This window comes from Haematobia irritans, chromosome 2 (assembly GCF_050003625.1).
Source record: "Haematobia irritans isolate KBUSLIRL chromosome 2, ASM5000362v1, whole genome shotgun sequence".
Taxonomy (NCBI): domain Eukaryota; kingdom Metazoa; phylum Arthropoda; class Insecta; order Diptera; family Muscidae; genus Haematobia; species Haematobia irritans.
The window spans coordinates 235,960,681-235,977,644 of record NC_134398.1 but is presented as its reverse complement, the minus strand read 5'-3'; the positions used below and the strand labels follow the sequence as shown (position 1 = coordinate 235,977,644).

General features: G+C 31.1%; 1 protein-coding gene across 2 annotated transcripts; it reads left to right on the top strand.

Moving 5' to 3' along the window:
• The first annotated feature begins 1,445 nt into the window (after positions 1–1,445).
• Positions 1,446–15,575, top strand: LOC142227445 (acetylcholine receptor subunit alpha-L1-like). Of its 2 annotated transcripts, none has more exons than XM_075298014.1 (4): positions 1,446–1,605; positions 1,688–1,872; positions 12,260–12,914; positions 15,138–15,575. In XM_075298014.1, exons 1-4 carry the CDS (start codon positions 1,533–1,535, stop codon positions 15,500–15,502), a joined length of 1,278 nt encoding a protein of 425 aa, XP_075154129.1. In that variant the 5' UTR covers positions 1,446–1,532; the 3' UTR covers positions 15,503–15,575. The 2 variants fall into 2 exon arrangements, with proteins under 2 accessions (XP_075154129.1, XP_075154128.1); XM_075298013.1 differs by having other exon boundaries at positions 1,457–1,605; positions 1,685–1,872.
• The last annotated feature ends 1,389 nt before the right edge of the window (positions 15,576–16,964 follow it).

The window sequence follows — 16,964 nt, the reverse complement described above, 5'->3', positions numbered from 1 at the left end:
TAAAAAAATTTCATTGGGAAATTTTTTACCAACAATTATTAACCATAGGAATTGTCAGTAAGAAATTGCTATCCACTTTCAAGTTCATTTTTTGTAAAAAAATATTTTCTCGTACAAAAAAATCTTATGGTAAATTGCACTTATTATTTAGAAAATACTTTACATTTCACAAGTAGTTTTATAGCATGACAAACGAATTTTTAACTACCAGTTAAGACATTTTTTAAGGAAATTTCCATCGTATTTTGTAGGCCATGAACTAAACGATTGCTACTTAGAATTTGTAAAATTTCCTTTCGAGTAGTTAATTTTCGTTGAAGATACGAAAAATGAACTAAAATTCTGGAAAATTCTTCTAATAAATTATTGTAAAAATCTTCTTAAATTTACGAGACACTTTTTTTTCTGTGTACTATCTAATATACGAGCATTAAGGGTACAGTTTTCAACATTATTTATTCTGCAATTTTATGGAAACATAATTTTTAAAGAGGGCTTCATAAATCTAAAATAGCATCATCTGAGATATTTGAGGTAATGTATTCACTGGAAATGTTATCTGAAAAATATGAACTGAACTAATTTTTATTTTTTAGTGTTAAGGTGAGTATTGAGTTCGCTAAATCGAAAACAAATCAGTAAAAACAGTATAAAATTATAAGTCTTTGATGCAAATTTTATTAAAACTTGATGGGGAATACCCCAAAATAACTTTTCACAAATGGATTATTAGAGAAAAGTAATCGTGAGTAAGTAAAAAAAGCGATTTTAGCGGCTAAACTCGAACTTAATACCCACCTTTAACCGATTTTGAGCAAACTAAAATGCGATAAACACACGCAGAGAAGGAATATGATCACCTCAAACATGTTTCAAGAGCAAAATGTTATTTTTGTATGGTGACCATGTAACATGTTTGTCACTAAAATGTTATTTTCTCGTCAAATATAACCTGCTTGCCGAAATCAGATACATGATTTCCGAGAAAATAACATGGTTGCAAAAACCATGTTACATGGTCACCACCCAAAAATAACATTTTGCTCTTAAAACATGTTTGAGATGATCATATTCCTTCTCTGGGTGCAGTTTTTAAGAAATTTGGATTTTCGGATAAACCGAAAATCAATTAGACCCATATAAAATGCAATACAATGAAACCTCTAAAACTTGGACACTCTGAAAAGGGGACAACTTTCGTGAGACGTTCACTATATTATCACATTAAAATTAACCTCTCGTATTTTCTCTCTCGGCAAATGTGGAAAGAATTTTGGAGGTTTCACTGTTTGGACTGTTTAATTAAGAAGAGTGTTCCTCCATTAGCTTAAAAATGTTGGGAGGCGTCTTAATGTTCTTTTATTTTGTGTTACAATTACTTTAATTGAAATACAGACAAAAGATTCAAACACCACACTTCTATCACTGTTCAAGTAAATAAAATGCAAAATTGAGAAAACTCAGGCGACTATGTCTCAGTCACTTTACGAACTTAAATGAGATAACTCACATACTAAGTCTGCTTGTAAATAATGAAATTCGGACTCCATATAATTGTCACAATGATTATTTCAATTTCATATCCGATTGCTGCGGAAAATAAATGTAAGTACAGAATATTGCAATGAGGCAAAGCAGCAATAAATTGCAGAAAAAAAATTATAAATGATATTTTTCGGATTAGTAGCATCGGTTATGTCCACGGACGAAGCACGAGATCACCTTATGAAAACATTGCTAACGAATTACCACCCATCTTCAAAGCCTGGCTCGAAGAACGAGACTTTAATGGTATTTGTCGATATAGAGCTGCAGCATTTTGACTATCGCGAGAAAGATGGTGCATTTGCTTTAATCGGAATGTTATACGCAGTAAGTTACAATTTATTATAACTATTCGTGTAAAAAGAAACGCCAGTAATAATAGCTAGGGATCCGGAGCGGTCCATTTTTTCGCTCCGCTCCCGCTTCTTCTTAAAGAAAATTATAGTACACACAATGCTTTATATTACGAATTCATTTTTATTTTTCAAAACATGCTATTACAGGTAGCATGTATGGAAAGTTTAAAGTCTGGCGGGGCCGACCTGCACCTCATCTACATTTTCAATACCATCTCTAATCCTTAAACTATTTTGGGTCACATATACATAGGTAAATATATTTGGACACCATTTTTAGACTTCTGCAAAATCTCTAGACATATGGGTGTCCTAGGACGGAGGAAAATAGTTATTTTTACAAGAGTTTGACTTCGCAGTGGCAATTTTACAAGGAAAATGTTGGTATTTTGGCCATTTTTGCCGAAAAAATATATAGGAGCTATATCTAAATCAGAACCGATTTCAACCAAATGTGGTATGCATAGCTACATTGTCATCCTACTCCGTGCGCAAAATTTCACTTAAATCGGATTACAAATTGGACCTCTGTGGTTGTATGAGTCTAAATCGAATCTGAACCGATTTCAATCAACATTGACATGTATATCGAGAACGTTAATTCTACTCCCTGTACAAACTATAAAGCAAATCAGGGTAAAACTCTAGCTTCTCGGACTATATAAATGCATATTGGGCGAAAGATATATATGGGAGCTATCTGAACCGATTTAAAAAAAAAAATAATTGGCACACATTACGTCACTATCAATTGTACTCCTTGTCCAAAATCAAGCTGAAATTCTGGATTCTGGGCCTATTAGTAGATATCGGGCGAAAGGTATATGTATATGGGAGCTAAATTAGAAACGATTTCTTACAAAATCAAAAGGGTTCTATTCTGACCAAAACACGTACTTGTTATGTCGATTGGACCAATATTGCGACCTAGACTTTGATTACAAAAATGTGTTCACTGACAGCAAGGCGGACATGGCTAGATTGACTCAGAGCCGGGCCTGAACATTTTTGCCAAAGACACCGTGTGTATATCTATGCAACATTTCACGTAAATCGGAGTAAAATTTTGGTCACTGTGTTTGGTTATGAAAGAGTAAATCGGAGTAAAACTATGACCTCTGTGGTCATATGAGTGCTATATTTAAATTTAAATCGATTTCAACCAAATTGTGGTAATATCAATTGTACACAGATAAAAAAGTTTGAGAACCAATAACTATTGTTGGAAAACCAATAACAAAATTTGTTAATTTTCCTGCAACAAACTAATTTGTACTTCTAATAAACATTATTACAAAAAAGTTGTTAGCAATCGTTACCATCAGAAGGCAACAAATAATTTGTGTTCTCAATAACATAATTTGTAAGTAATTTGTTAAGCATCCAACAGTACAAAATATTTGTTGTTGAACGTTACGTTTAATCCTCAACAAATATTTTGAATTTGTGGTTTGTTGGAGCTATCAATGACCTGCAACAAATTTATTGGTGTATTGACAAAAAATTAAATTGAAATTAAAATTGACAGAATTATGCTATGAATTGCACCACAATTGCAAAAATGCCGAAAATGTTTTGGAGATATTTTGTTAAGTACACACAGAGAAGGAATATGACCAAAATGTTATTTTTACCCCCATTTTCAGGAAGCTCCGTTAGTGCTACGTTAGCTAACGAACTTCTTAACCGTACTATGGACATGTCTGTCATCTTGTCTATATATTTCATATGCCAGTTAGGAACTTAACTGCTAAAAAATTTTCAGTTAAAGTTAACCGGAGAGAAGATATTTCGATTTTACTTTCTGATAACTGGGAGTTAAAGTCTAACGGAGATACATGAAAAGGGCCGTTAGACGGGGAATATGTAACATTTTTGTGTCGAAAATCCTATACTCAGTTTTGTAAATGTATGACGATTTTAAATTTGAGTAGTCCAGGGTCTAGCAAGCATTTTGACAACTATTTTCCCAGTGCTATATATTCTAGTTAATTAGAATTGTAATAACTCTAATCCCGATATTAATATGGTTTTATTAAATAATTTGTGTTCTCAATAACATAATTTGTAAGTAATTTGTTAAGTATCCAACAGTACAAAATATTTGTTGTTGAACGTTACGTTTAATCCTCAACAAATATTTTGAATTTGTGGTTTGTTGGAGCTATCAATGACCTGCAACAAATTTATTGGTGTATTGACAAAAAATAAATTGAAATTAAAATTGACAGAATTATGCTATGAATTGCACCAAAATTGCAAAAATGCCGAAAATGTTTTGGAGATATTTTGTTAAGTACACACAGAGAAGGAATATGACCAAAATGTTATTTTTGGACGGGGAACATGTAACATTTTTGTGTCGAAAATCCTATACTCAGTTTTGTAAATGTATGACGATTTTAAATTTGAGCAGTCCAGGGTCTAGCAAGCATTTTGACAACTATTTTCCCAGTGCTATATATTCTAGTTAATTAGAATTGTAATAACTCTAATCCCGATATTAATATGGTTTTATTAATTAGCTCATACAACAAACACATTTAACCCTAGCTTTGGCACTATATACAAATGAAAATATTTCATTTGTGACACTCTTGCCACTTCAACAATATTTATCCGATTTTTATGAAATTTGGACTCAGTGGCTAATTTTTCGTGCTCTTTCATAATATGTACAAATTTAACAATATTTTTTACAATATAGCAATTTTTCAATACATTTTTGTATTTATCTTCAAAATCTGCCACTATTTACAAATGTAAATATTGTGGTTTAAGATACTTTTAGTTGATTGGACTGGTTTTTTACATTGCCCACATGTTTGCCTTGTAGGACGCTTCCTTTTTTTCTCACCATGGAAGCACATATAGCAAGCGGTTTTTACTTTTGAATATCCTTTATCACCTTCACCAGGCATACAAGAAATAGCCAACAATTGTACACCCTCAAACAATCGCTTCTTTAACATATGTTCCAAACATATTTTGCAGGAAGCACAAATATTATTGGATACTGCCGAAACATTAATATGTTTGTTTTATGTGAACATATTATATGTTTGGAAGTATTTTGAGCCCAAAAATATTATATGCTTGGCAGAATTTTTCCTAAAGACGATTGTGCTCATTGCCTAACATACTCGTAATTTTCACTTCCACGAAATATTTTAGTTCTTTTTCTGTAATACAAATAATGTTGAATAAATTATTAACTTTTATAATTTTTTTTTAAATTTTACCTTTCGCCTGCACGGAGAATCGAACAGAGGACCATACAGTTTGTAAGCCAAGACACTATCAACTGGGCTACGTAGCTGTTATGGTCACCAGCAGATAATTATCGTTATAAGTTACATTTATATAGCATAGTTTGCAGCGCCCACGAGCCCATGCAAACATAACATTATTTAACAGAAACATACATTTATTTGCCACGTGGAGCAGTTGATAGCATGTCTGCCTTGCATGCAAAGGGTCGTGGGTTCAATCCCTGCTCCGACCGAACACTTTTTTTTTTTAATTTACACATTTATATTTATACTATATTAAATTTCTATAATGAAACTTCGAAATGTGGGTTATTAAAGATTTATAATCAGTAACAATGCTTGATATAAACGAAATTGACTGATTTTTGGATAAAATATTATTTTTTATTGCAAAAATAACAATTTTGTAACAAAAAACTGTTTTTAGTACAAAACTTTAAAATTTGGAAGGAATTTAAAAACTCTAACAAAAGAAGAACGTGGAGTCGAGTATAAACATGCATACATAATTTTATAATATAAACATACATTTATTTAGGCGTGAACAGTTTTTTACCAGCATTTAACACCATCGCTCTAAAATGCCTTTTATTTTTCTTTAATAATTCATTTTAAATAAAATAAACTTTTTAAATTGATTTAGCTGCAAAAATCGAACTTAATGCCCGCTTTTATATTTGAAGGTGTCCGTCAACTCCTCGTGGACTACTTATTAATAAAGAGGAACTAAACTTTGTTTTTATACATTTTACTGTGTAATTTTTCACTATTTCCTCCTTATTTCATTTTACTGTCCCAACTCTAAAAATATTATAGTGTCCTTTCGTTATTTTTATAAAGACCCCTGATTTCTTTTAACGAACCAAGAAAAAAATTGTGCCCATAATGCCAAACTGATAAACAAAACACATGTCCACACATATATAAAATGCTGCTCTCAAGTCGAAAACATATCCTGTTTGTTTTTCAAATGTCTATTTTCTTGGTTCCGAATGTCCATTCTCTTTATTCAAATTAAATAATATTTAGACTTAAGCATACCAAATTTTTGGCCTTATCATAAAACAGTTTTCCGAAACAATATACAAGCGGTTTCTCAGAAATTGTTCTCTTTTGATTCTTTCGCTGTGTTATGTTGATATCTTTTGTCAACTCTCCCGGTTTCCATCTCTATTTCTTTCTCTATACTCTCTCTGTCGCTTTGAATAAAATATCACAACATATGTATGTTTAGTCGAAATTTGTAAATTTATACATGTTTGCATTCACACATATGATTTTTATGAAACATTCATGCCCCAAACATAATATAGTCTAACATATTAACATAGATGTCCCAAACATTTAGTGTTAGTTTAGGAACATTACATGTTAGCACTTAAATATATTGTATTTTAAAACAGTGTCCGAAACACATTTTGTTTATATCGGAACATATGAAAAACATATTTTTCTAAGAGTGTATATGTTCACCGATAATGTATCTACAATGCTCAATTTGTTTTTTTTTTGTGTAATTGGTTTAGAGCCGGTAAAACAAGATTCACGAAAACTTTCATGTTTTCACTCCATTGAAGATTTCTATCCAATTTAAATCGGTTTTTAATAACCAAGAATTTCTACCTGTCTAATTCAGATAGTTCCCCGTCGTTTTCCATATGATACTCCCCCACGTCATTCTCATGTAAATCGGAGTAAAATTTGGCCTCTGTGGTCATATGTGTATAAATCGGACTAAAGATATACATGGGAGCTATATCTAAATCTGAACCGATTTCAACCAACTTTGGCATGCATAGTAAGAATATTAATTCTACTCCCTGTGCAAAATTGCACGTAGATCGGAGCAAAACTTTGACGTCTGTGGTAATATGGGTGTATATGGGGCGAAAGATATATATGGGAGCTATATTTAACTCGGAACCGATTTCAATAATGGAACAGATAATGTTCAAAAACAACAATATTTTTTCTGTAGCGAATATCATAAAGCAAAACAAACATAAAAAAGCGGTTATGAAGTTAAAAATAACAAAGGAAACAAAATATTTACATATGTAAACAGTGGCAGATAATGTAAAAAAACATTGGTGCCTAAGCTAGGGTTAAGAAACTACCAAATTGAAAAAAAATTTACAGACATTTATACATGATTTTCTGTATTCTCTGATGAGTGAGCTCTTTGCTTGCTATCATACACGTGCATGTACTCATACTCATTTTGTTCTAACGGTATTCTTCGCTTACTTCTTTTAGCTTTCGTACATATTCTCAGCGATGGGCGCGTAACCAGTCTTGTAATTTTGTTTTTGTTTTCATATCGATAACAGTCAACTAATTTCGCAACAAAACAATTTGTTGAAAATTCAGAATATTTCTATTATTTCCTCTGTCAAGCATCTACAAACACATTTCAACAATAAATGCCTCATATTCAATAGACAAATTTGTTGAGCATCAGCAGATTTTACATACAAATAAATTTGTTAATATTTATTTGCAGCTATTTTTTGTGTGTACTCCTTGTGCAAAATTTATAGCAGAGCAAACGAAATAAAAAGAAAATATCATCGCATTTGATTAAAACTAATATTTATTTTTCGGACCGAAGCGGTTTTTCTTTTGGAAAACGCTCCCGCTCCAGTTTTGGTTTTAAAAATATCGCTTCCGCTCCGGTCAAAACAGAGTTCGCTCCGAATCCCTGATAATAGCAAACAAGTTCTTTGTTTCAGCAGTTTGACTTTGACTTTTGTTTTCATATCGATAACAGTCAACTAATTTCGTAACAAAACAATTTGTTGAAAATTCAGAATATTTCTATTATTTCCTCTGTCAAGCATCTACACACAAAAAAAAATTTTTCTGAATCAATCACGAAATTAATTGATCCAATTAATTTTTTAATTGAAATGTCTTCAATCACAGAAATGATAGTATCAATTAAAAAATTAATTGACAGTCAATTAAAAAATTAATTGATCCAATTAAAAAATTTATTGATACTATTAATTTGTGTGATTGATTTTTATTTCAATTAAAAAATTTGTTGATTCAATTAAATTTTTAATTGAATATTTTTTTAAACCTCAATTAAGATTTTAATTGGAAAAATTTTCGTGAAATTTTTTCTGTGTACAAACACATTTCAACAATAAATGCCTCATATTCAATAGACAAATTTGTTGAGCATCAGCAGATTTTACATACAAATAAATTTGTTAATATTTATTTGCAGCTATTTTTTGTGTGTACTCCTTGTGCAAAATTTATAGCAGAGCAAACGAAATAAAAAGAAAATATCATCGCATTTGATTAAAACTAATATTTATTTTTCGGACCGAAGCGGTTTTTCTTTTGGAAAACGCTCCCGCTCCAGTTTTGGTTTTAAAAATATCGCTTCCGCTCCGGTCAAAACAGAGTTCGCTCCGAATCCCTGATAGTAGCAAACAAGTTCTTTGTTTCAGCAGTTTGACTTTGAAAATATTTGCTAGTTCAGCAATAAAAAACTACACTGAAAAAACAGTGAACCCTTTTCCATTGCAAAATGAACTAAACTGTAGTAATATTGACCATGATTTAGCCCTTAAGATTTTTTTCAACTTGTCTAGTTTATAATTTTCTTAAATTTTAGTTCATCTATAACATTGTAGTTTAGTTCATTTTTACAACTCCATAAGATTTATATACACCTACAAAGTTAAAAAGTCAGTATTATTTTGGTTTACTTGCTTATTTTGTGGGAAACCCGATAATAAAAATTGGTTAACAGTCTCTTTAAAATGTCGACGATTAAACTATTTTTAAATCAATCATTCCACAGTATAGAGAAATTAAATAATTAAAGGAACAACAAACCGTTTTACTATTATGAGAATTTTCATACATTAAAATTAAACTATCTTTAAGCAGAAGTACTTTATTATAAAAACTTATGATGAAAGTTCTTAATACAATGTTTTTTTGTGAATAAAAATTATGACCACGTGGAACAGAGAGTAGTTCATTTAAACCCGCTGTTTGGACATTTTGACGTATCCTTTTTTTATTCATCGTAGGTAATTTTTTCACATATCTTGCTGGAAAAAATGGAAACAATAATGAAAATTGTTAAAAATTAATACCATGTAATGAAACATAATTTTTAATTCTTCATTTTAGCTTGTAACTTACCATATTTGGGGCATTTTATCAAATGGTGTAAGGAATTCAACTTTTCTTTGGAAAACGTATCTCATAAAATTTGTACCTGAAACAATTAGAGAAATAATGAAGTATTCTAAATAAACTCATAAAACTGTGTTCTTATCGATGTGAAAGATATAATAAAATAAATATTCTAGTTGAAAGAAAGCCAAAGTTTTAATATAAAACTTACCAATTCTCTATTAAATTGTACGCTGAGGGGAAATATAAAAAGTTGTCCAAATTTATTTGGGTTACTCTGAAATTAAATATTAAATAAAATTATTAAATAAGTTTTCAAAAAATCTAATGAAAAAATAATAATATGCATAAAAAACCAAATATTCTTGATATTCCTAGACAGTCATCAAAATGACGACACGTAATTTCATTTTCGATTTAAAATGCATTTTAGTCTATTGGGAAATGGTAAATTTAAGTTATACTAATTCGACCGTTTTATGAATTTTTGTTTTATACTACTTAAAACCAAATTGAATAAGAAAATAAATGCAAGTTTGGTTCACTTTTTCGCTCACGATGAAAATTATATCGTCTTGAAATCAGCCGTAGTCAAAATGACGAAGGATGACGTTAATGTACAAAAAATAAGGATGGCTGTCCAGGGTTAAAAGAAAGTTAAAGAAAACTTACCAATTCACTATTAAATTACAGGCAAAGGAGTACTAAAAATTTGTCCAAATTTTAAGGGGTTATTCTGAAATTAAATATTTATTTTTACATTAAAAATATTACATTAGTTTCCAAAAAAATTAATTAAAGAAATACTAAAATAAGGTATTAAAAACCTGTAATTTTGATGATAAAAAGGTCATAAAAACGTAAATATTCTAGTTGAAAGAAAGCCAATTTTTAAAAGAAAACTTACCAATTCTCTACCTTTTTAAATTTGTTTTAATCCGTCGGGAGTTGCTCTGAAATTAAATATCGCTTTTACAACAAAGAAAAACATTAAACTGGTTTCCAAAAAAAAAAAAAAAATAATTAACAAATAATAATATACATAAAAAATATTCTTTTCAAAAGAAAGCCATATTAAAAAAATACTTACCAATTTATGAATAAACTATACGCTGAGATATTACAAAAATTTTCCAAATTCATCTGGAATTGAATATTAATTTTTTACATTGAATAATGAAAATTTCAATACACTTTCAATTTCAACATATTTTACTAAATATTCTTAATAACTTTTTTCTAAACTACCGATAAAATATTAATAACTTTCATTTAAAAGGTTTAATAAACAAACACCAATATATGACTCAAAAATCCAAAATATTCCATGCCTTTATATTCCCTTGTTGCATACCTACTTAAAAGATGCAACAGCCCACGCCAACGCTAACTATACAACTGAAGCATGCCAAACAAAACCAAGCAAAGCCAAAACATTCCTACAACAACAAACACACATGTGCCTTTATTGAAAACAACACCTCATCCAGCCAAAAACCATCAACGAATAACAAACACACACACAAGCCACTAAATGAACAAAAATAAAAACAACCCCACGCTCATGTATACACAACAAAACTCAAGTAACATCATCTTTACATTAATCACATTCCACTATTCCGATAAAGATCTCTGTACTATGCATTAGTTCATCGCATCTGCTGTCAATTTACTCTAAGAATAATATTCGTAAAGGCACACCAGTTTATGAGCGATGAAACGTTTAACTTAAAATTTGCAAAATTTTCATGAAATTTTATCTACCATTTTTGACGAAAATGTCTATAAATTTAATTACATGTGAACTAAAAATATTTCATTGTGTAATTTTTTACCAACAATTATTAACTATAGGAATTGTCAGTAAGAAATTGCTATCCACTTTCAAGTTCATTTTTCGTAAAAAAATATTTTCTCATACAAAAAAATCTTATAGTAAATTGCACTTATTATTTAGAAAATACTTTACATTTCACAAGTAGTTTTATAGCATGACAAACGAATTTTTAACTACCAGTTAAGAAATTTTTTAAGGAAATTTCCATCGTATTTTGTAGGCCATGAACTAAACGATTGCTACTTAGAATTTGTAAAATTTCCTTTCGAGTAGTTAATTTTCGTTGAAAATACGAAAAATGAACTAAAATTCTGGAAAATTCTTGTAATAAATTATTGTAAAAATCTTCTTAATTTTACGAGACACTTTTTTTTCTGTGTATTAATACAGTAGTCTTAACTGCTGAAGTAAACGATTATATACTAATAAAAAAGTTACGTTCCAAAATCGTGAACGGTTGGTAACAAAATGAAACGGAAACGTCCACGACAAATCAAAACGGAATGTTCACTGTTTCGTCTACGGGCGTTCACGATTTCATGAACGGCATTCTTTTTTCTTTGGCCATGAAAAGTCTTAAAATATTCGTTCTTAAGGCAACTCCGTCTGTGGTGCAATGTACTGAGGCGACTGTTAACGCGTATGGAGCATTGTCAAAAAAAAAAACAGTGTTCATGATCTGAAAACGTGATGGTTAGGAATTTATAAAAAAATCCGCTACCGTGACTCGAACCTGGATTGTTTTCTCCATACGCGTTAACAGTTGCCTTAACATATTGCACCACCGATGGAGTTGACGAATATTTTAAAGAAAAACGAAAGCCTTTCATGAAATCATGAACATTTCCGTTTCATTTTATTACCGTCCGTTCATGGCCACGATAATTCACCGAAAAACAATTAATGTTCAAAAGTTACAGAATTATTTAAAAAGTTTTGGAGCTTTTTTCTATTGTTTTTACTTTGGAGAGAATTACAAAATATTGTTGCATTTTCACAAAAATATGTAAAAATTCAGTTTTAAATATGCTTTTTGTTTATCTGTTTGTATTCTTTTGTCAACAAATATATATTTTTTTCAGAAATGGCGCGATCCAAAGTTGGTTTGGGATCCGCTGCAGTACGGAAATATGAGCCACATTAGCGTAGCACAACGTTACATTTGGGTTCCCGATTTAGAAATTTATAATAATGCTCCGAATAAATACATGCGCATGCATCGTAATGGTTTTGTTACAGTAAAAAACAATGGCGTAGCTCTTTGGAGCGATACAATCGAAGCAAATATCTATTGTACTACAGATATGAGAAATTGGCCCCACGATAAACATGAGTGTAAATTGACACTTGGATCATGGACTTTTGATGGCTTCGAACTGGATATAATGCACATCAACGCCAATGAGAGTTTAAGCTTTGCTGCAACCAAAAACTTGAACATGCAATACAAAGTGACCGAGTACATTGCGACACATGAGAAAACATTCTACGCATGCTGTCCTGAACCCTACGTAAGCATGAGCTACAACATCACATTCGAACGGGAGTCGTCATTTGTCGTCATCTTCCGCATTCCAGCTATGTCAGTTATCGTTTTTACTCTCTTGGGATTAAATTTGGATCCCAGACGTAGTGAATCCTTTTGGCTCAATTCTATAAATTTATGGATGTTAACAGGACAATTACTATACTTTGCCTGCAATAGCTATCGTTTTCCGAAAGAAACGCCCAATATTGGTGAGCAACCTAAAATGAAAGTAACTCAGTGAACGTAAGATCAAACAATATCCAAGCGCTCGAAATCACCTGCACCCATTAGCATAGCTAGACAATTTCCCTAGGAGGGGGCAGGGGTGGTTTGCGGGGGTTTATAGCCCACTTGCACAAAAATTTAAAAGCACTTCCAAAAATGTCCTCACAAAGAAGTTAATTATTTTAACTACACAGGAATTTTTTTAATTCAATTTTTATAACTCGTTTTTTCATGTTTTTAATAATTTGTTGTTGTTTTTTTCAAATAGGTTAAAAAAGTACGAATTAATACAATTGTACAAATTATTCAAATTTTGCAGCAAAAATTCTAAATCCATTCTAGAAAAAATAGATCATTTATGACAATATTCGAGGTCAAAGGTTTCAGACAAGCGTTAGAATGCATTCAAAATCATAATTCAAATTTTGCAGCAAAAATTCTAAATCCATTCTAGAAAAAATAGATCATATAGACAATATTCGAGGTCAAAGGTTTCAGACAAGCGTTAGAATGCATTCAAAATCATAAAAAATTATAAAAAATATTTATTTAAAATATAATAACATTTTTTAATTCACATTCAACACCCTGAATTCAGATCACACCTTAAGAAGTGATGCAAATTCATCGCGACAGCTGTTGAAATGGTGGACATCCGTCCTATGACATGTCCAATTCATCGCCTCTGCGCCAATTTTGCACCACTGCCGGACCCAAAAAGAACATTTTCACTACTCTTTTGCAGCGTTATTTAGATATTCATTTATGAAAGAATTGTTTTAACATTAATTACTATTTTTTAAATTAAATCGACTAAAAATCAGACTAAACAAGATAATAAAGGAGCTTTAGATATTAAACTTAACATAAATATAGGAACTTCAATCATAAGTTCAACTACAGCTTAATTTCATAAATATCAGACTTCAAACATTCACTTAAAATAAAGAAACTAGGTTAGGTCAGTTTAGGTATAGTGGCAGCCCGATATTTCCGGCTCACTTAGACTTCCCAGTCCATTTTAATACCACAGTGGTAAACTTATCACTTATCACTGAGTGCTGCCCGATTCCAAGCTAAGCTCAATGACAAGGTACCTTTAAGAAATGTCACCAGCATTACTGAGGTGGGATAATCCACCGCTGAAAAACTTTTTGAAATTTTAACTCGAATTCAAGTAATGAATGACATGTTGTTAAAATACGAATACTATTTTTACATAGCATCCCAGCAAAAAATTGAAAGTTGTTCTAAAGGTACAACATTAACAACACTTCCAAAAATATCCTCCCAAATATGTTCTATATTTAAACTACACAGAAAGTTCTTTTGAATTCATTTTAACTTTTTTTTGTTTCAAATAAGTTAAAAACAAAGTAAGAATTAATAAAATGGTACAAATTATTTAAATTTTCTCAAAAAAAAAAATGCTTATTCCATTCTAGAAAGATTGAGAATTTTTGAAAATATTTGAGGTCAAACGTTTCAGATAAGAGTTAGAATACATTAAAAGCATAAAAAATTACAAAAATTATTTACTTGGCAAAATATCACAAAATGTTTCAATTCGCTCCCAAAATACTGAATTCGGATTGCACCTTAACATTCGATGCAAATTCAATGAAATGGTGGACATTCGTCCTATGATAAGCCCATGTTAAATTAATCGCTTCTGCACCAATTTTGCACCACATCCGGATCCAAAAAGATCCAACGCGTTTTTGCTGAGATATAATATAAATTTTTCAATACAATGAGGTTTTATTTGACCAAATTTGATAAACTGTTCATTAAAGGCTCCCGTGTCACCAGCTCCATGTACGGGCACGCTAACTTTTTTCTCGGACTACAGCCACGATGAGTTTAGTTTTACATCACAGCACTCTAGTTGGGCTGCACAGCATAGATGGTACTTTTTATTCTGCATAATTATTTTTAATTTTCATTTCTGTGAAAATAGAAGAGCCTAGCTCTAAGGATCAAATGTCTTCGATGAAAAGTTTATAAGCTATTGCTCTAGTAAATAATCTTCATATCACTTTCAGGAGAATAAAACTTTGTGCTCAGTATGACATTATTATACAAACTTATAGGAGTAAATACCTTAAAGTAGATCACGTTAATAAATTGTTGTTCCTAATTTTTTAACATAGATATATTATCTCAAGCCCATAAAGTATAGCATTGTTCCTTTCTTTTGTCTCCAGTTATATTTTACAGCACAAGTTTCATTCTGGTAACGATATCGCAGCTTGTAGCCGTCTTCTCTAAGTATGCAACCTTTTCGCCATTTCTTTTCAAGTATCCATTGCCATATCCGATTGAGTGGATTTTGGGTTCCACATTGGCATTGCGATTAGTTCCGATGGATTGGAAGGAAACTACTGTCAAGTGCGGTGCACGACACTCAAAATTAACTTCGCTTGACGAGATGGACGATTCCTCACATTTAATTGAGCAACGCTACCAACCAGCACACGATTGGGCTCGATTTGCACGATTACTACAACGTCTGACATTTTTTCTAATGTCATTTATTTTTCTTATATTATCAACTGTTTGTTTAATTTAATTCTGATATATAAAACAGCAAGCAATTTGAAATAAATTGAGAGTGTATTACTGGAGGTGAACATTTTGAAGAAGATGAATTTTTTAACTTTGAAACATATCTTAATCTAATATCTAAAATAACAATACCAGGTTGGCTGATAAGTCCCCGGTCTAACAAAGAAAAACACATTTTTTGTCAAAATTCGATTTTATTATTCAACATAGTTCCCTTAAAGAGCGATACAACGACCCAGCAAAAAAAAAATTGGAAGTTGTTCCACAAACATTCCTTTTAAAGCCCATCCCAGAATCCCCCATCGCGTTTTTTTGAACTTCCGATGCAGTCCTTTTGGACAAGTCCACAAACATTTCTTCTAAAGTGCATCGTGGGATCCCCCAATAATTTTTTTCCACTTCCGATGCAGTCCTTTTGGACAAGTGCACAAACATTTCTTTTAAAGCGCATCTTGGGATCCCGCAATGATTTTTTCTACTTCCGATGCAGTCCTTGTGGAAAAGTAATAGAAAGAACGCAATCAGGCTATTTAAAGTGCAAATTTTGTACAATTAAATTTTATAAAAAAATAGAAAACTAATAAAAAAAACTAAAAGAAAAATATAAATTAATAAAAAAAAGTAAAAATAAATGTCATCCCCGCTGGGATTTGAACCTATGCCGTTTGACTTTTTCGCTTCCATGGAAGTTTTTTTGCGAAGGTTTTGCAAATTATGAGAATTTTTTTTTTATGATTTTTAATGGAAAAAATATATTTATACGAAAATATATTCCGAAAATAAAAACGATGCATGATATAAAACAATTTTTTTTAGAAAAATATTTGATAAAAAAATTGCCGCTGGTGAGATTTGAACCTGCGTTTCTTATTGTTTCGTTCATACTAATAAAGAACATCTCGAAAAGCAATTAGAATGTTATTCCTTGGTGTCGTATTACGATCATATCACAAACATTTGAATTGACCTTTCGACGGTTTATGTTCAATGGCGTTTGTGGTTGAGTGTGCTAAGGCGTTCTGTTATGGTGCCAGCAAACCCAGGTTCAACCCCTGGTCGGAGCGAAAAAGTTTTTCAAATTGTAAAAATTTGATAATAGGAAAATAATTGCGTAATAAAACATATAGATGAAAAAAAAAAAGTGAAATTGGTTAAAATTTTTTTTTCGCTTTTTAAATTTCTTCATTCAAATTAACTTCCAGGGCACAACTTCTAAAGCAATGCAAAGGATCCAAAAAGGGAGTACTTCCGTCCTATGACAAGCCCATGTAAAATTCATTGGAGATTATCCAAGTTTGCACTACTTCCGGATCACAGATTGGGGATCCAAACTACTTTTTTGGAAGCTCTTTTTTTGCTGGGGATTATAACGACCTTCCAATTTTTGATACCCTTTTTGGTAGTACTCCTTCGGTTTTGCCTCAAAATAGGCCTCAGTTTCGGCGATCACCACTTCATTGCAGCCA